At 47.3% G+C, this 20688-nt stretch overlaps 1 protein-coding gene across 3 annotated transcripts in view; it reads right to left on the reverse strand.

Moving 5' to 3' along the window:
* HOOK3 (hook microtubule tethering protein 3) overlaps positions 1 to 20688 on the reverse strand; it is a 1217139-nt gene that overhangs the window by 9257 nt on the left and 1187194 nt on the right. For 2 of the 3 annotated variants that reach the window (XM_086961833.1, XM_086961832.1), the window contains one exon: positions 6980 to 7116. In XM_086961833.1, coding sequence (XP_086817959.1) covers positions 6980 to 7116 — 137 coding nt within the window. Of the gene's footprint in view, positions 1 to 6332; positions 7117 to 20688 lie in introns of those variants that run through there. The other variant, XM_086961834.1, reaches the window with a different exon arrangement.

A 20688-nucleotide genomic window follows, 5' to 3' on the forward strand; every position in this document is an offset into this window, starting at 1 on the left:
AAAACTTCCATTAAATTAACATTAAAAAACAAGCATGATAAGAAGTAGCAGCAGATGTTGTGGACGAGAGTCGGGGGGTGGGGTGATGGAGTTGTGGGGTGCATAGGGGCTGCGGGTGGCAAAATAAAAAATAGACTAATAATGAAGAAAGATAATTAGCTGCTCCTCAGCTCCTCTTCTCCAGGCCCAGGCTCCCTGCCGGCCCTAGGGCCAATCCTGAGGCTGCTCTAATGCACGAGAACAGCTTAAAGATTGGCCGGAGTGCCCTCGATTTGCTACTCTCTCCAACCCAGCAATGCAGCTGGGTTGGAGAGAGCTTTTACTGCTCATGACGGTTTGGCCAGCCTGAGATAGCCTGTCAAACCATCATGTGCAGAGAAGGCAGAGCACCTACTACTACCCTCAGTGCCTGTCACCACCCAGGCCCCGCCCCCAAGACTCGGCAGGGAAGGAAAAATAGAACAAATGTTTATTATTGTTTTAGTTTTCCTTTCCTGACTTTTTTGTTGGGCAAAGCTCCTCCGCCATAGCGTAGGAGCCGCTGGTGATAAGTAGCTGGGGTATAATAATTACTACATATTACACAAGGTGACAGAAGACATATAAAGTGTTCCCTGGAGTGCAAGAATTGCTGTGCAATACTTACATTCTTGGAGGTTGTATAAGGAGAGTTACTCTGGTTTCAAAGCTGCTTAAGTGAATGCAGGTCAGGCGCAAAAAGCTAAGGGAGCAACATGGTACACTTTATGTATGCTATTAATTTCCTGTGCTCAACCCCTTATTCACCCCAGCAACTAAGGTTGCCACCTGCCTCGTATTTTACAGGCATAAACTCAATTTTTAAATGTGTACCAGTCCAAAAAAAAAACCAACATTCATTAAAAATAAAATGAGAAAAAAAAGTGAAATCCGTTTTTCCTTCTACTTTTGAAATATAAATCTAAAACAGCAAACACGTCAAAACCGATTTGAGAGCTGTGTAAATTATTTCTAAATGACTTTTCTTTCAGCACGTCAACCGTATGCAATATCAAAAAGTAAACAAATAATCAGTAGTTTTTTTCTTCTAAAAACGGTGGCAACTCTACCAGCAACAAAAGGGAGGCCGGCAGGGGAGGGGATAGCCCATTAGTACAAAGAGGCAGACAGATCTCTGCAGCCAAAAGGCAACAATGCCATGAAATTCTTGGTGAGTTGTCATCAGTTTTTTATTTTAAAATGGGAGTTTTACTGCTCACCAAAGCATGCAGGTAGTTTGCCAAAACAGCAAACGTAGGTCTGAAAGGCCTCTATCTGTTAAGCAGAAGCCCTGTTAGAAGAAAAACTAAAGTAGGGAATGTCCACTGAAGTAAAACAACTTTTTTATATCTCTCCATATATCTTGAGCCTTTTATGTGTGGGTAAAGAAATGTGGTCATGGTTGAGATGCCTCCGAGAACTACTCCAGGAGAGAGAATGAGAGTGCTCTCAACTGCAGGACCTGGAAAATCACTTCAATTTCGGCAGCCTAAGCAAGCTAGATACACAACATCGTTCAGTACCATATAGAGTCAGATAGCCTGTGGCGTCTGAAAATGATCAGGCCTATTGAGGGTCGTTAGGCAAGGTTCTGGCAAGGTGTAAGCAAGAGCACACATTCATCAAGTGAAAGACTGAAATAAATAGGCTACCATCTTCGATTCAGCAAAACCTTGAGTGATTTCCTTCTGCTCCTAAATTGAGTTTCTCATAATGAAACTTATGAAATCCAATTTAACATTGTTACAGTAACTATACTATCTCTTATGGATGAGGGTTGTGGAAAAGCAACTTTACTTATTTTGTTTGCTATTGTTATATTTTTAAATTGGCAGACTTCAATATAGGATTGGATAAACAAATGTGTTCTTAAATATTTGATGAAAAATAACAATACATTTTTCTATCTCCAAAAAATCGCTATAAAACTGATATCTATAGCTTTCTATTTAGAATCAACTACACCGCTTCTCCAATTAAAATATGTATTTAAATTAATTAAGTGCTATACTGTTATTTGCTCTTCAAAAACATAGATAACAAAACCATAATTGCTGCAATAGACAATTTGCTATAGACTGAGTAGGTTATTTGTGTCATGCTACTACACAGTGCTAATGGAATTCAAATTTGATTTATAACAATGTATCCAGAATTATATTCACAACCATGGTGGCATCCATTGAAAGATATTCATAACATTTGTAACATGGGCTTAAAATTAGCTATAGCCATTTCACCAGCCTTATGTTCTCCAAAAATTCATAATAAAGTACATATGTATAAATATTTACACAGACGTACACACACACACACGGGCTTTTGGTCGGTCCTTTTCATCAACTGGTCTGTTCAGGTGTCATTCACATTTTGCTTCCACTCACTACAGCATACAGCAGAGATTAGTGGGTTGGGTCAGTACACTTCAGCAATGGGTGCTTTTCACTGAGTGTAACTATATGCTGCTTCTGCCCATGTGCACTAATAGGCAGTTCACATCAGTCCCTGGGCCGGTAGGCCACTCTCTGCTCTAATTTCGGCTTTAACTTATGTATTTATTTTTTTTGCGATTGGTCACCTATTTTTGCAAACATATGCATGCCATCTTAGCGGCAGCATTAAAAAAAACTTTTGACTACTTTGAAAATGTCTAGTTCTTAATGTATATGTTAAAGAAAATAAAGCAGTCAGCCTTGAGAAAGACATACCTATTGGCTTAGTCAATCCGGTTTATAAATGTTCTCTAAAACATTAAGAAAATAAAATCAGACTGCAGTTTGAAGCTCAGTATGACAAATGCACACTATCTACATACATAGCACTCTCTGGGATTTATCTGCAAAATCACGCCCTAAAAAATATTTACAAAATAGAATTCGTGGAAAAGGGGTTGCTGTCACCAGGTTTCGGTTTAAGGGCTGCAAAGTCAAAGAAATGTCAAAGTGAAGAAATGTAAACTATTGACACGACTACCAACGAGTTTTTACAATTTATCAGGTCAACCTCCGATTATTAATTTAAACAAGATCAAGAGGAGTATGGGACAACAGCTGGCAAGGTGGAATCAGCTACCTTTTAAAGTGATTCTTACTTCTTAACTAACTTTTCAAAGGGTCATAACATTTAACAACAATTATATGAAAGAAAGATGTAATTCTGTGCCTTTTTTCAAGTTTTATTATAGATAAACACATTTTAGAATTATGCACATCTTTCTGTCTTGAAAACTTTTAGGAAAATCTCATTCTGTTGAATGCAATACTTTCTAAACAGTCATCAACCATTAATCAAAACCCCAGAAATACATTATTATAGCTTTCCAATTAAATAAACTATTACTAATCCATTATAGCAATTGTTTTAAAAATGCTTAGTTTTGAAAATGATGACTGGTGTAGTTTTGCATACCATTAAAAACATGCATGCTTTCTTGTTGGGAACTATCTATTGATATTAAGTCACTGTAGTACCACACAAATCTGTTCACACTAATCTGAAGAAAGAAAACAAAATCAAGTGATATTCTGAAGTACTGCACAAATAGAGGAATCCTTGAAAAAGCAATGTTTAGAATTTGTTTTTAAAAAACAAACATTAAACTAGTAAGTTTAGGTAAGGCGGTTTCACAGGCACTGCTTGGCCACTGAGCAGTCTTCTAAACTGTGCTTTAAAAGGAAATTTTAAACTTTGCAATCTAAAAGTTGCACTAACTGAATAAAGGTTTCTTTGAGGTTAACTAGCCATTTAATGTAATGTGTACTGTACAAAAATATAATTTCCGGCCTCTGTAGGTAAAATAGAGCCTTCAATCGGAGTGTTAGTTGATGTTTTTTGAGGAGCTCAAGATATGTTAGAGCATCTGAAACTGAAGTACTTAGCATAAATGTTTACAGAAGGAACCTTGGCCAACTTCTACCTCAACTACCCAAAGTCTAGGTTGGGATTTAGCAACCGATAAATATGCAAAATTAGAGGAAGTTACAACTGGACCTTAAATTCAGTCAGGCCCTCTGTACTTACAGCTCATTTATCCGGCAGACTAAGTTAAAATTCTGAAGTATCACGTCACTTTCAAAACTAGGAGCTTTATCTGCTCAATGTCGTAAAATAAAAGATGCTGGAATGTAGTATGTAATTGCGCACTCAGGCTAATTAAAACAAAACTTTAGGGTGTGTCTTTTTGAAAGTCGAATTGCTAATGTTTTTGATTGCCTCGTAAACCACTTCCAAAACCACCTGGGACATTTACTCTTTTCAACAGTAGAATCAAAATCTACTTTTAAAAGTCAGCTATAGTATGGCAATAACCACCAAGATCCTCGTGACACAAGTGGCAGCCGAACAGATCATAAAAGTGAAATAACAATCTCACATTGCTTTATGTCTGAAGGCCACACATGAAGGAATATTGTCGTCTCATTTCAAAGTACAGGTAATGCTTTTAAGTGTTTTAAAGTTGTTAAAAAGGCCAGCATAAATAACCCAAAAAGATATTGTGTGCCCCATTCTGAGCTGAAAGAGCTCAGGCTTGTTTCACAGTAAGACTAACTTTCTTTTGGCAGGACGCTTTCACTCCTGAGACTCAATCGGACCTGCCCACGCACATATATTGGGCACGCTCTGAACTAGTGTCACAAGCTAAATGTGCTACTTTCTACATCACTCAAGCCCAGAAAATGATGTCCTGTGGTGGTTAATTGGTCACACACAGTTAATGGCTTAAACGAGATATTCATGTGGATTAAACTAATTGTGTTTACAGCGAGCTACTTTGAGTCTGTAAAACAAAAACATATTTGAAGGAGCACGGGTCGTTTGCCTTCTATTTAAAACAGATAAAAGTAAACACCTTTATGTATAAGCCTAGCACAAGTGATATGAAGCATGGATATATCATCTACGTGTCCCATTCATTTTTGAAAAAAAATAGGATTTTGATCATTATTTGACTAGACTAATACAGCTGTTTACTAAATACGTGTGTCAATTACATAGTGCTTTAGGCACTTGGACACACACATTAATATTTTCCTAAAACATACTTGAAAGAACCATTGCCCATAACTCCTTTGACATTCCAATTCCTACAAGCCCTGCAGACGATTTCAGATGAAATTGGTCATTTTAAAATGGAAAAAACAGATGGTTAAATATGCCTTGGTTTCAATCAATGTTCATCAATAAACACAGCTTTTCTCGTTCACCTGGAAAAGGTTCTTCGCTCGTTTTGATAAAGAATACTTCACTCCAGGCATTTTAGCCAAAGTACATAACACTATGAAGATCAGTTGGCCATGCAGTCTGGTTATGGGGAAGAGCTGCAACAACACGGTGATTAATAGAATACTTACTATAATCTCAGCCACTTGCAATCACTTGGGGCCGCATTGCAGCCTATTGCTATTCGTCCACCATGCCACTCTAGACAAAGGCTGTCTTATGCAAATCAGAACCGACCCTGCTTCTCAAGGGAACAGAACAGTTAAATACCACCCCATTAGCACGAGCTGCCACCAGAATCATTTCCAGTGGCTTGGATCGACTATATATTTCCCAGCAGCACATTCCACAACTGCAACACAAGGAGGGACTATAGAATTAAAAACCGACAACATGAAAGGACTCACGACTCGGAAAACAGATCACACGTTTTCACACTATTTTAATGCAGCATAGCTTGCTAAAGAAAGAGCTTTGGTGTGTACAAAAGTGCTACGTTTGTGCACAAGCTGTGAGCAAACTCACGCTGTACACTGCAGTAAATTGATATAGGACATCCTTACGGCTTCATTTTCAAGTTTTCGTGTTCTCTTTTGCCTGCCTTCGCCATCCTTTCCATAAACATACACCTTATATAACTGCTGAGCCTACCGACCCCCGAGCGCCATCTCCTTACTTGTAGATATTGCATTCGGTTGCTTCTTTTCTGAAGCTGGACGGTGTGATGACTGCAGAGAAATGTAAGAGCCTAGGGTGGAAGAGGTGGTTATTGCATATTCCATTTGTTTCTTGTAGCAGAAAATGATGCTGGCAGAGGCAGGCACTCTACCTTCCTCTGCAAGTTTCATGTGTAACTACCTAGATAGGAGTGCCACTTCAGGATACTTGTTGGAGCGAACTAGTGCTACAACAATCAGGCCTCCAATACAATGCCTAACACTATAAACGATGGTTACATATTAGAGGTATACAAACATGTGCTCGATATGGAGTTACAGTAAAAAAAGAATATATCAATTCGGAAATTCGTAGAGAAGAGTCTTTTCTTAGTTAAGTAGCTGAAAGATGAGAAATTGTTACTTAAACAAAACACATGAGCTGCAACTTTAAATATTTAATTGTATTGCCACTGGCCAGAGGTGACCATTACAGTACCTCAAAGTATAGGAGTTTTAAATGGCAGGCATGTTGCAGCATTTAGTTTAGTCTGATCAATAAGTATGGATTCATGACATTGAAGACTCAAAAAATTGGATGCTCAAAGCTGTGTTGTCCTATAAATGCGATACATAGAGAGGAGAGAACTTCCCTTTGAAAATAGTATTGTCAAGCATGTCAATCGATAAGCACTTGTATAAAGTTAAAGATAATTGTCTAACACAGGAATATGCTTACAGAAAAGCCTTCTTCACGTCAGACATCACAGGGTTTAAAAAAAGCAAAGTAAAATTTATCGTTAAAGCTCCAATTTGTGGTGTACACTATTTTGGCACATTAAAATTGACACAGAGGAACGGACTACAAAATGTATTAATAAGGACCCTTGCAACATTAGCAAGACAATAAGGGATATTTCAGAAAAAAACTTTCCTGAAATTGCCCATAACTGTGTGGTAGTAGAAAAAAACTAAATTCAAAAGGAAATAACGCTGGTTGAGCTTCCTGAAATGCTCTCATGTTCAAACGAAGAACAACTGGAGTTACAGATGGTGGGTGTGTCTCCAAGGTAGGGCTCCTCTACCTTGCTGTAGCTGGCTGGACGTGACCAGGATATGATCTCCTTGAACTGGTTGCTTGCCTCTGTCTTGCCAGGAAGGACTGTCCGGAACCCGTACTTGCAAGCCTATCTTCTGCAGCTTTTTTATGTAGAGTCATTCCCTGTGGAAAGAAGAAAACAATTGATATTGATCTTAAAATAGCAAAAAATACTCCATCCCTAAAGACCTTGGAAGATAATATAAATTCACTATAAGTAGTTATCAATCACAACTGAAGGAAGAAAGTAAGACCAGGCTTGGTCCTCCATAAGCCATTACCCTGGCTAAAAAGAAACATCACACTTAAATAAACTTGATACGTGCAAAAACCGGATGCAGAGGCAGTAAGGATGCAACGCCATAATATGTATGCAAGTTCTTCTTTGTATTCCCATGGCTAAATATATTTCACAACTGTTTTATTACTATAAACACAGTTCTTTTAGCTGAAAACGAATGACCTTAATCAAACAGAGGTTGAGGAGCATTGCTTGTAAGCACTGTGGTAGTTGTAACATTCACCCGAAAGACTACTGAGTTGTCTATTTCAATTTCCGGGCTTCCCTCTCTCCTCGATCTAATGGTAGCACCAAGGTAATGTAAAAGCCCTCTAATACTACCAATTGGTTCTGCTGGCACTGCCAACTGCCCTTACTAATTTGCAAAAAATTGGCTAATGTTCAACTTTCGTTCCTCTAGGTGATATGAGTGAATTTTCCTTATGTTGCTCAACGATGAGAATATCAAGTATAGAAACATGTCAGCAGATGTCATAATGATTGCCCTATTGCTCATTAAATGGCTGCACATTGACACAGCATAGAAGTGCAAATGGTGATCAGCCATCTTGGTTTGGGCTCGCTTGTGAAAGGAATGTTGAAGGATAACGTCCCTCCTCACACTGCCCACACAGCATCACCCTGAGAGGGATTGGGAGGGCACTACTGTTGTTTACAAAAGGTGACATTTAAAATAACTTCCATGCAATTACAGGTTCAACAAAAAATTATTCACACATTTCCTCAACTGGTAATATTCCAAATGTAGTTACAGACATCAAAGGGTTCAAAAGAATAACAGTATATTTTTATATTTTCAGGTGAAAGTAAGCACTTGTGAAAACATACATCAAGTACACGCTAGACACTCTTAAGATTACTGGCTCTTCACAAAGCCTGCATCTAAACAGTTCTACGCAAACAAATCTGCCAGAAATTTCTGAGTGACAATCAAACTAGAAAAGCCCTACACCTTTGTAGCATCCCTGCGCCGTAGGTACATGAAAAACAACTTCATGCTTGTCAGAAACAGCTTGTTGACTTGATGGGTGATATTATTCAGACATTCTAATTCAGTGAAGAAGTCATACTTCTAGATAAAATTCCTTTGATACGCAGAGACTGTAAAGAAGCCCCCTTTTTGGGGGGCCTGATGAGACGAAAAAACAATGCTACCATACTTCTCCTTTAGAAACATTTGACTTGCCGGTTAGATCTTTTTACCCTCGTGGAGACTCCTTTCACCTTAGTCATCCTCCTGGAGTAACAATAAGTAAGGAAATCAAAAGAACAAAACCTGCCACAGCAATGTTATAAGTGATTATATCACCCTTTTAGGCTGCATAAGTCCATAATACGACCAAGCCACATGTGTCAGGATACTTTCAAAGATGAAGGTACTCTCGCCTCTATATGTAGGTAATTACAAAATAGTTCATACAATCCTATGGTATTTCCTGTAAACAATTTCAATAAATACACAAGAAAATAAAGTAAAAAACCCAATATGTAGCGAACAGTTGAAATCTTCGTCCCCTTATCAACTGTCATTCAAACTCCTCATCCAAACCTGATCATGGGCGGATGAACGCTAAAAGGCAGCTACAAGAGATCTGTCACATTCGAAGATAGACTTGAGCGTAAATCCAAAACGTCATGGAGAATAACCTCAAGCATATATCTGTAGTAACCCTGGGTGTAGTTCGCGTAGTAGCGCTACGCGTTGCTACACGAAGTGCACTTCGCACTATGCGAGTTACACGAACTGCGTAGTGCACTGTGCAAAATGCTGTTCGCACTGATTACACAGTGCCGGATCCTCGTCCGCACTGTGCAATAAGTGCAACTGCATCTTGCACAGTGCAAGCGGTCGTTTTCTGCCGCTCGAGTAGTTTTCTACTCTAGCGGCAGCTTTCTCAACACGGACTAGTAGTTTCTCATGGCAAGCGTTCGCGAGCATACGGGACCCCTCGCAATACGAAACCTGCCCTCCCTGCATTGAGAATCTCGCCGGGAGGTTTATTTTCCACGCTCGCGATCGGCAACTTGATGTTGCTGATCGCAAATGAGGAAAAAGTCTTGCCAGGATGTCATTTTGCTCGCTCGCAATCGCCAACTTGACGATGAGGACCGCGAGGAAGCCAAAAATGACCGCTACACTATGCATGTTTGCACTGTGCTACGTGCAATTCGCGTAGTGCGAAGAAGCGAAAACTACACAAGCGTAGCTTAGTACTTCGCCCAGGGTAAATCTGTAGATTATTTCAAGGTCGGCTGACATGAAGTCCGGGGTTTATATATGATATCAACAAGGACTAGCCAAGGGTGACTTATGCAGGACTTTAGGCTGTATTTATCAGCAGGCACCTAGTAGGTGTTCATGAAGCCCTCACCCACCAACCTAGTTGGCGGCATGCTTCATCATCGGGCCCACCCAGTGACACCTAGCGCGTCCCGGGTGTGCTACGACACCGGAGTACAGTGGAGCTGGTATGTTACTGAGATTGCAGTGTGGTGAGTGAAGTAGTGAAGATTAAAACTGCTTCAGGGTGATCCCAGCACCCAAGGGTAAATTAGATTTTAATAACCGGGTCTCCGTGAGCGGTTAAAAACAAGGCAGTGGGACGTTGTGGTGGTGAAGTTAAGACCACCTACATTCGGTGTAGGTCGACATGTTTCAGCCAGTGCCTTTTGTTATGCTGGCTTTCCTCAGGACCATAAGAAAGTGAGTGCAATGTTTAAAAAATATCATATTCTATTATTAAGTGAGTGTTAATCGACTATGTGTCACACTCGCTAAGGTGCTCTTAGTGTATGAGGGGATTCCCTCATCAAGCATACGCTGGCGAATTGCCTGGTATGCCTCCTGGAGTGAATCGGCAAGGGGATTGACCAAGAGTGTCGGTCAATGCCTGCAGGGTACCTGTTGTGCCGCCATCAGCCTCCCCTCATACACTAAGAGCACCTTAGCAAGTGCGACATATCGCACAAGTTACTACTTGTGTAACGATATATCTGTAAGAGACATTAGTTAGTGATAGATTCCTTACCTTAGAATATCCCCAGGCGTCAGACTGGATCCGGAAAGTTTTGCGTAGCAGTACCCTTGCGCGTCGGTAGGCGTCGTCTGCGGCTCCGCGTCCGTCGTCGGCGTCGTGGGCGCCGTGATGACGTCGTCGGAGTACTTAGACGCCGCCTCCGCGTGCTGACGTCAGTTCTTAGCCACAGCTTTTCCGCGCCAGAAGCGCAGAGCCATGACAAAAACCGACACTGGTGCCAAGAAACTAGGGCCCTGAAAGGGGATGACCTTAACCCTAGATATCGGTTCGCAGAACGGGGAGGATGGGTGGGTCGGTAAGGAATCTATCACTAACTAATGTCTCTTACGGATATATCGTTACACAAGTAGTAACTTGTGCATCTGAAAGAGACACGTTAGTGATAGATTCCTTACCTTAGAATAGATACCCCAGCAATACCATCCCCGTGGTGGTGGGTCTGCCAACCAATAATCACACCAGAAAGTCCTGGAGAACGGAACGGCCGAAGTAGCCATCCCTCCGGACTTGACTGTCCAGGCAGTAGTGCCTCGCAAACGTGTGCAACGAAGCCCACGTAGCAGCCTGGCAAATGTCCTGCAAGGGCACACCTCGGCCCAAGGCAGTTGTAGTGGCCGTGGCTCGAGTGAAATGAGCCCGCAGCCCAACAGGTGGTTCCTTCTTAGCCAAGGAGTAACACGCCTGGATGCACATGATAATCCATCGAGAAATGGTCCTCTTGTGCACCGCTTTCCCTTTCTTAGCGCCCGCGTACCCAACAAAGAGTTGATCATCCACCAGGAACTGGCGTGTGCGATCCAGATAGAATGAGAGCGCACGTTTTGGGTCCAGACGGTGGAGCCTCTCCTCCTCTCTCGAGGGGTGCGGAGGCGGAAAGAAGGTGGGCAATGTGATGGACTGCCCAATGTGGAAGGCCGTGACCACCTTAGGCAAGAAGGAGGGCCTAGTCCTCAAAACAACCTTGTCCGGATGGACTGAAAGGAAAGGAGGCTTACAAGAAAGAGCCTGGAGCTCACTCACTCTCCTGGCAGAGGTGATGGCTACCAGGAATGCAGTCTTCAAAGAGAGAAGGCGAAGTGGACAGTTATGAAGTGGCTCAAAGGGAGCACACATCAGAAATGTTAGAACCAGATTCAAGTCCCACTGAGGCATCACGAAAGGAACAGGAGGAAAGGTATGAGTGATGCCTTTCAGAAATCTGTTAACTATAGGGGACTTGAACAAAGAAGGTTGGTCAGGCAGCCTCAGAAAGGCTGAAAGAGCCGAAAGATAGCCCTTGATAGTGCCCAGAGCAGAGCCCTGCTGGGCAAGAGAAAGAAGGAAGAGAAGAATCTCAGAGAGAGGGGCATTGAGAGGATCCACAGCCTTTGCTGTGCACCATGCCACAAATCTGTTCCACCTGCAGGCGTATACCGTTTTTGTGGAGGGACGCTTGGCTGCCAGAATGATGTTGCAAACTTCAGGAGGCAAGTCAAATGGCCTCAACTGCCGCCGCTCAATCTCCATGCATGGAGGTGGAGACTGGACAGGTTCGGGTGGAGGACCGTCCCCTGCTGCTGCGACAGAAGGTCCTCCCGAAGAGGCAGACGAACCGGGGGATCGGCTGACATACTGAGTAGCTCGGGATACCAGAACCTTCGTGCCCAGTCCGGAGCCACAAGGATGACTTGTGCCCGGTCGCGCTTGATCTTCTTCAGCACTCTGGGCAGAAGAGGTATAGGCGGAAAGGCGTACAACAGACCGCAGCTCCACTCGCGACGAAAAGCGTCTCCGAGCGAGTGCCGCCTTGGAAATTCCAACGCGCAGAACTGATGACATTGCGCGTTCTCTTCGGTGGCGAATAGATCTAACCAAGGCTCTCCCCAACGCAGAAAGAGGCCTTGCGCCACGTCCGAGTTCAGACGCCATTCGTGATCCATCGAGCACCGACGGCTGAGTTCGTCCGCCCTGGCGTTCAGAGAACCTGCCAGGTGTTGAACCACCAGAGTCACGCCCTGATGTTCCAGCCACTGCCAGAGGCGCAGAGCCTCCTGGCAGAGGGTCCACGACCCCACACCGCCCTGTTTGTTGCAGTACCACATGGCGGTGGTGTTGTCCGTTAACACCTGCACTGCACTCCCTCGGACAGACGGGTGGAATGCTTTCAGTGCCAGACGAATCGCCCGCAGCTCCAACAGATTGATATGGAGCCGGGATTCCGCCGGAGACCAGAGTCCTCTGATCTCCGCCTCTCCAAGTAGCCACCCCAGCCCTGGAGGGACGCGTCCGTCACAACCACGTGCTCCGGTTGGGGAAGGGAGAGGGATCTGCCGTTGACCCAATCGCGGTCCGTGAGCCACCACTGCAGCTGTCTCGCAGTGCCCTCCGAGATCAGGACATGGTCGGAAAGGTTGCCCCGGTGCTGGGCCCACTGAAACTTCAGGTCCCACTGCAGAGCCCGCATCCGCCACCGTGCGTGATGCACCAGAAGGATGCAGGAGGCCATCAGCCCCAGAAGCCGCAGCGTCAACCTGACCGAAACCCGGGATAACGGCCCGAAGACCGGGATCAGGTCCTGAATATCCCGGACCCGCTGTTCGGGCGGGTAAACCCGAAACTGCGCCGAGTCGAGAACCGCTCCGATGAAAAGGAGCTTCTGAGAGGGGCACAGGTGTGACTTCGGCACATTGATGGAAAATCCCAGCCTGTGCAGGAGATCCGCCGTAGTCTGGAGGTGGGTGACGACTGCCTGGGGCGAGCCCACCTTCAACAACCAGTCGTCTAGGTAGGTGAAGACTGAAACCCCTAACCGGCGCAGGTGAGCTGCGACCACCGCCATCAACTTCGTGAACACCCGTGGGGCGCTGGTAAGGCCGAAGGGGAGCACGGTAAACTGAAAGTGCTCGTGGCCTACCGTGAACCGCAGGTAACGCCGGTGGGCCGGCAGGACGGGGATGTGGAAATACGCATCCTGCAAGTCCAACGCTACCATCCAGTCTCCTGGGTCTAGGGCAGTCAAGACCTGAGCCAGTGTCAGCATTTTGAACTCCTCCTTCCGGAGGAAGCCGTTGACGCTCCTCAGATCCAAGATAGGGCGTAGGCCTCCTTTGCCCTTCTTGGGTACCAGGAAGTAGTGGGAGTAGCAACCACGTCCTACTTCTGGCCCAGGAACGCGCTCAATGGCCCCCTTGGCCAAGAGGGCCGAAACTTCCTCCTGCAGGAGCCGCAAATGATCCCCCGATACGCGGTGGTGTTGCGGTGGCATGGCTTGAGGGGTCGTCTCGAAGGGGAGGGAGTAGCCCCTTTGGACGATCTGCAGCACCCACCTGTCCAAAGTGACTGTGCGCCAGTGAGTGTGGTGATGGCGAACCCTGCCTCCCACTGGCGTCACATGGGCCGAAAAGCACGGACTAGGAGGGTTTAGAGGCGGATGCTGCGGGGGCAGGTGTGGACTGGCTCCGCTTGCCTCCCCGACCGCCTCCACGGCGGTTTCCACGGCCACCGCCGCGCTGGACGACAGTTTGCGGCGAGTGGCTGGCGGCACGTGTGGGGACGCCCCTTCCGTGGCCACGAAAGGAGCGAAAAGCAGCCACTTGCTGGCGCGGGGCCGAGAGGCCCAAGGACTTGGCCGTAGCCCTGGAGTCCTTAAAGCGCTCGAGCGCGTGGTCTGCCTTGTCGCCAAAGAGGCGACGGCCATCGAACGGCATGTCCATGAGTGTATTCTGGACATCAGCCGAGAAGTTGGCGGACCTAAGCCAGGCGTGGCGTCGAATCGCCACCGTCGTAGCCATCGCTTTGCCCAGCGAGTCAGTGGTGTCCAGTCCGCACCTGATCGAATATTTCGCTGCGTCCCGGCCCTCCACCAGGGCTTGGCCGAGTTTGGCCCGTACCTCCAACGGGCACTCTGGCAGCAATTCCGCCACCGTTTCCCATATAGAATGGGTGTAACGGCCCAAGAGGCATGCGGTGTTGGAAGACCGCAGTCCACAGCTAAGGGACGAGAAGACCTTTTTGCCAAAGGCCTCGTACCTCTTGGATTCCCGATCAGGGGGTGCTGACGGGAAGGCGGTCTGGGAGTTAGAGGCCTGGATAACCAGACTCTTGGGGGTGGGGTGGGTGGACAGGAAACATGGGTCGCCCGGAGCCGGGCGGTGGCGTCTTGCGACGTTCCTATCTACAGGCGAACCTGTAGCGGGCCTGGACCAAGTGCCCAACAGAACGTCCGACAAGGCCTCATTAAACGGCAGCATTGGCTCCATGGAGCATGACTGCGGCTTAAGGACCTCAGTAAGGAGATTAGTCCTCACGGCCGCGACGGGGAGCTCAAGGCCCAAGGCCTTAGCAGCCCTCATCAACACCACACTATATGTAGCGCCCTCCTCCGAAGCCACGGAAGGAGGAGAGACGAATCCAGTGTCTGGAGAGGTGTCCAGGCCACTGGCCTCCCCAAGGTCTCCTGTCCAGTCCATGCTAGACTGACATTCCCTTGTCAGAGGGTCCTCAGACCCCTCCCAGTCCTCCTCTTCCCTCATCTCCTGAGACTCAGGGTCGTTAGCGAATGAGGATGGATCATAGGGATAGAAATCCCTGAACGGCGTCGGGATCGGCGCCGACTGGCGCTGTCCCGACGTCGGGACCCATAGAGGGGAGGTATTGGGGACGGCGTCGGCCGGGACCGACGCCGGCGGGGACACCACGCGGACCGACCCCGGGGGGGTCGTAAGGTCCACCGGGGAAGCTCCATCGCCCGACGAGGGCCGAACGGCACCCTGCGGCGTCGGACCCGAAGGCACGGACGACGCCGGGACCGCCGAACCCTGCGGCGCCGAGCCCGAGGGCAGCGGCGGCGTCGGGATCGCAGAGCCCTGCGGCGCCGAAGACACCGGCGGCGTCGAGGCCGAAGCACCCGACGACGTCGGGGTTGTGCCCGACCCACTAGGGCCCCAGACGGGTTCGCTGGGCCCGAAGGCGCCGCGGAACCCGTCGGAGAAGAAAGGGACCTCATGGCCATGAGGAAGCGCTCTATCTCCTCCGGCGTCGCGTTCAGCCCAGGGACCGGGGGGTATGGAGCCGAACGCGGCGCCCGCGACTCCTGAGGAGCCGCGTGGGCGGTGTCACCCGAACCCCCGGCCGCATCACGCGAGCGTCGGGGGGAGTCGGAAGAGCGATGATGTCTCTTCAACTTCTTATGCTTCTTACCTGATGACTTGGACCCGGAGGAGTGGCGCCGACTCCTGGAGCTGTGACGGCTCCGCCGCCGCGACCTGTCCCTCGACCTCCCGTGGGACCGGGACCGGGACCTCACATGGCGCGGGCCGACTGGCGGATCTCGAGTTGCCTGCAGGACCGCTCCCGCCTGGCCTTCCTCGAGAGGGCCCGACAGTCGGAGCAGGCCTCGTCGTCATGGTCGACGCCCAAACACGTCAGGCACAGTCGGTGCGGATCCGTAACCGACATGAGTCGTTCGCAACCGCCGCAGTGCTTGAAGCCGGGCATCCCTAACGGCACCGTCGGAGTCGTGAAGACTTCGAAAGAGATCAAAAAGATCCAAAAAGTTAGTCAAAAAATGACCAGGGAACTGCTTTTTCCAGATCTGCGCTGGCTGGCGCGGAAAAAAGAAGAACTGACGTCAGCACGCGGAGGCGGCGTCTAAGTACTCCGACGACGTCATCACGGCGCCCACGACGGACACGGAGCCGCAGACGCCTACCGACGCGCAAGGGTACTGCTACGCAAAACTTTCCGGATCCAGTCTGACGCCTGGGGATATTCTAAGGTAAGGAATCTATCACTAACGTGTCTCTTTCAGATACTTGGGTTTTCCCTTCGTTCAGGCGGTATCCAGAGTGTCGCCCAAATTCCTTGGTGATTTCCACCAGTACCTGCATAGCCTCGGCAGGTTCTGATGAAATCACTGCCAGGTCGTCCGCGTAGGCTAATATTTTACTCTCAAATCCATTGGTTATAGCCGGCTTGATCTCATAATTGCCCAGAATCTGTCTAACCAATGGATCAATGTAAAGCGCGAATAAGATGGGTGAACAGGGACACCCCTGACTGGTTCCCCTTGTTATCTTAATTTTACCCGAACACTCACCCATCAACTGTATTCTGGCGACCGGATCAAAGTACATAGCCTTTATGGCCATCAGGATTCTTTGACCGAAACCTCTCCCTACAAGGACATTCCACAGGTAATGCCACCTAACGCGGTCAAAGGCTTTTTCCGCGTCGAGGAGGATCATGGCGATCCCCTCCCCCCCGACAGCATGAGCCTCAAACAGAGAGATTGCTCTTCTAATATGATCGGTTGTTCCTCGACCCGGGATGAAGCCATGCTGCCAAGGGGATACCAGACCGCCAATGAACCTCCCCATACGCGGCGCCAACATTTTTGCTTAAACTTTATTATCCGCATTTATAAAGGAGATCGGCAGATAGGACCCAGGATTTTCTTTCGATTTCCCTTTTTTTATGGAAAACCACTATATTTGTGTCTTTCCATGTCTCAGGTAATTTTCCAGTACACATTATTCCATTAAACAGATCTAATAACATTGGAACCACCTCACTTGATAAACACTTATACACCTCTAATGGAATGCTGTCTGGCCCTGCGGCCTTACCAGCAGCTAGATCTAATAGCGCATCACGCACTTCCTCGGCAGTCATATAGCTCTCCAACATTTCCCTCTCGAGCTCGCCCAGTTTGGGTCCTCCATCCGGATACCCTTCCTGCGGCTCCTCCCCCACTGCCTCTTTATATAAGGTTTGATAAAAGTTTGCAAAAACCCAGAGTATCTCCTGCGAATCAACAAACTCACGGCCATTCTCCTGAATACTGGTTATTATATTTTTTGTATTATCCTGCCTAATCCTCAGCGCCAACGCCTTGCCCGCCTGTTCCCCTGTTTCATACATCTTCCCTCTATATGTCCAATATTCTGACACAGCTTTTTCAGCCATCTGTTTATGTATTTCTGCTTTAATAGAACTCATTCTCGATTGGCTTTCTTTTCCATCCTTCCCTTGTATTATATCCTGCCCATGTTGTTCTTCTGCTTTTACCAGATCGGCTATGAGCCTATCTCTATCAGCTTGCAATTTTTTCCTAGCTTGGGCAGTATAGCTGATTGTCTCCCCCTTAATCCAGCTTTAAACACACCCCAGACACTATTTCTGGATGCACTGTACCGATTGGCCTCAAAAAATTCCCTGGCCCATTTCCTCAGATGTTCAATAAATAAAGTGTCTGCCAAAAGTTTTCTATTAAATGTCCAGACCCTTTTTTTCTTGGCAGGCCTTACACCATCATATCTTATTGCCAACGGGCTATGGTCTGATAGAACCTTGGGGAGCTTCCTGATGTTAACTTTGCTCATTTCTGTAGATGAGATTAGAAAATAATCCAGTTTGGTGTATTTCTGGTAAGGCATTGAAAAATATGTAAACCCGGGATCGTCAGGCTCCTTTGTTCCCCATACATCTACTAACCCATGCGACTGCATCAGGGAGCCTAGCGCTCTGAACACTCTCTGCTTCCGCCCTACATACAAACTTTTCTTGACCAGGTCAGCTGATATATTCAGATCTCCGCATAGCAGAATGGGGGTAGGCCAGCTTGACAGTTCCCTTTCCAATATTTCGAAGACTTCAGGGTCATCTTGGTTAGAGCCATATATCCAGTATATCATTATACCACACCCCATCTCAGCCAAAGCCCATCTACCTAACACATCAGCCTTAGTACGTTTGGCCCCCCAAGCACAGTTTTACCTAAAATGGCCACCCCCCTTACCATTGAGGTCTGTGATGAACATGTGATAATATCGAAACCCCCCATTCTGAGTAGCTGTTTTTTGGCCCAGGGTAGGTGTGTTTCTTGTAAACACAGAATATCGATGGGTTCTGTTTTAACAAACTCGGACAATCTGGACCTCTTTCTCCAGTCATTAAGCCCTCCAATATTGACCGAATATATACTAAGGCTCGACATTATTGGGATTGAACATTTCCTTCATTTTTAGTGCCAACGTCTGGATGGAAAGAATGCTTCTAGCAGAAATACCATAACCTACACTAGGGAGCAGATCAACCTTTGTACCATAAATTCTCTTTTTTTGCTTCCCCCCCGTGCTACCCCCCCCACTACCTCCCTGCCCCCCCTGGATTCCCCCCCCCACGATGCCCTCCCTACCCTTCCCCCCCTTCTCCCTCCCATGTGAAGCGCTCAGACCTAGGTCTGTGCTTGTGATGCGCGTATGCAGCAGCAGTGAGGTAGGTGCTTTAAACAATTACAAAAAGGCATTAAATACCATATTACTTCCCCCAGCGAGAAGAAAAAAAGAAACAAGCCTGAGTGAAATGATATATATAGAGAAGAAATAATGTTAGGAAATTATAGACGTACAATACAATACAGTACAGTAGCGTAAACTACCCTTCATAGTGCCAAAAGTCCAGTCTTAGGGCCCTAAATGCTCCTAATTAACATTGCTAGCTACCAAGAGAGTCCAGAAACTCCTTTGCTTTTACTTCAGATGAAAAGTACTGGACACAACCCTCTTTTACCACCTTGAGCTGCGCCGGATTGACAATATAAACTTGCAGATGTTTGTCCTGGAAGAGTTTGATCAATTGTCTCAGCCTCCAGCGCCTTTCAACTGTTACGTAGCAAAAGTCTGGCCTAACAAAGAACGACACTCCCTCGCTGGACCTTCTTGCCTCCGGTCGGGCTTTTTCCGATATGACTTGTCGAAGAATAAAGTTGCCCAGAAATATTAGGACTGCCCTTGGCTTGTCGCTACTTTTTGCCCCGGGGCGGACCTTAAACGGAGTACGAAGTTTCCTCTGAATTTACACCGACCAGTTCTATTCAGAGAGTTCTGGGAATGCTGTCTAGAAGAGATTAATCATGTAGGACCTAACATCAGACCCCTCGGCACCTTCTGGTATCCCCAGCACCCGTAGGTTGTTACGCCTTAGCCTGTTTTCCATGTCCTCCAGTTTCCACTGGATGTCAGTGACCTGAGTGCTTTGAGACTCCACTTTGGTAGTGGCTGCGGCGGCCTCTGATTCAGTTGCCACAATCCTTTCCTCCAAGTTTGCGACTCTGTCCCCCACATTGACATATGCCTTAGACAGCTTTCTTACCTCGCCTTGCATCTTAAGCATTGCTGCTTGGGATTTTCGACTGTCCTGGCGTGATTCCTCCCTATGCGTAAGAATGGTCTGATAAATGACATCAAGGAGTGGGGGGTGAGTTAATGGGGCCTCAGCATTCGGGCTCCCCTGCAGTGGCATGGCTGATGAGTGTTAAATCCCGCACGGGCTTATCCAGGACATTCCCTTGAGCATTTGGTCTTTTAGCTGTGCTAGGGGGATTCTGTTCGATATCGCTATCGGACTCATAGTCACTCCCCTCCGGAGATGAACTCCGGTCATCGTCTGACCATTCTGCCTCCTCTGAGACGGACTAAAAGCACTCGCTACTTTCCTTCTCCTTCTCCTTGCCGACCTTTAAGGCCATTAGGGCCAGGGAAGGGCATAAACCTTCAGCCCCTTCTCCTCCAGCCACCCCAGCACTGCATTCTTGCCCTGATACCAGCTCAAGTTGGCTTCCCAGTACTGCTTCAGCCACGGTTTTATTATCAGCATTATCTAAAATTAGCCCATCAGTCCCTGTACGCTCTTGCCCTCTTTCAACCACCATTATTGATTCCTCCGTCAGGTCATCATTCTGATCATCTGTATCCTCTGGCAGGGGGGTGCGTGCCGCAATCATACCTGAAGCCATGACCATCTGTGGCGCGGGCGCAGGAGTAGCGGTCTCATCGATGCTCCCATCCTTAGCGTTCTGCCCCTTGCCACTTCGGGCGAACAACTCAGGGATGGAAGGAGTCACTTGCCGTGATCTTGCAGAGGCGTGATTCCTCTTTTTTAATGCCTCTCCTGGGGGTGTGCACAACTTGGCTGGGGATTCATCCCCTTTTAATTCCGTCTCCGGCTGCTCTGCTGGCTGGACTGCTTGGGCTTTCCTCCTAGCCGCCGCCGTGGCTTTTGCCGATACTCCCGCCGCCGCCTTAGGGGCCATTCTTTCAGGGCTCCGACGCCGGCTCCGCAATCCTGCGCTGCTCCACACGTCTTTCCTGGTGTCTCCCCTGGCTCGGCTTACCCCACCGCCACGCCCACAACGGTGACACCGACGCTGAATCCGGACCGCGAGGACGCCAGCCAGCACCCGCAGCAACCCAATACCTGCTGAGCGTGCTGCACCGAAGCTTGCTGTCCCGTGTTTCCAGCAGGTAGACCACGGCATTTAGGTCTAATGTTCTTATTTACTCAATACGGCAGAATAAAGCTAGCGCCAGTGCTCCG

The sequence above is a fragment of the Lissotriton vulgaris genome, chromosome 3_1 (assembly GCF_964263255.1).
Source record: "Lissotriton vulgaris chromosome 3_1, aLisVul1.2, whole genome shotgun sequence".
Lineage (NCBI taxonomy): Eukaryota > Metazoa > Chordata > Amphibia > Caudata > Salamandridae > Lissotriton > Lissotriton vulgaris.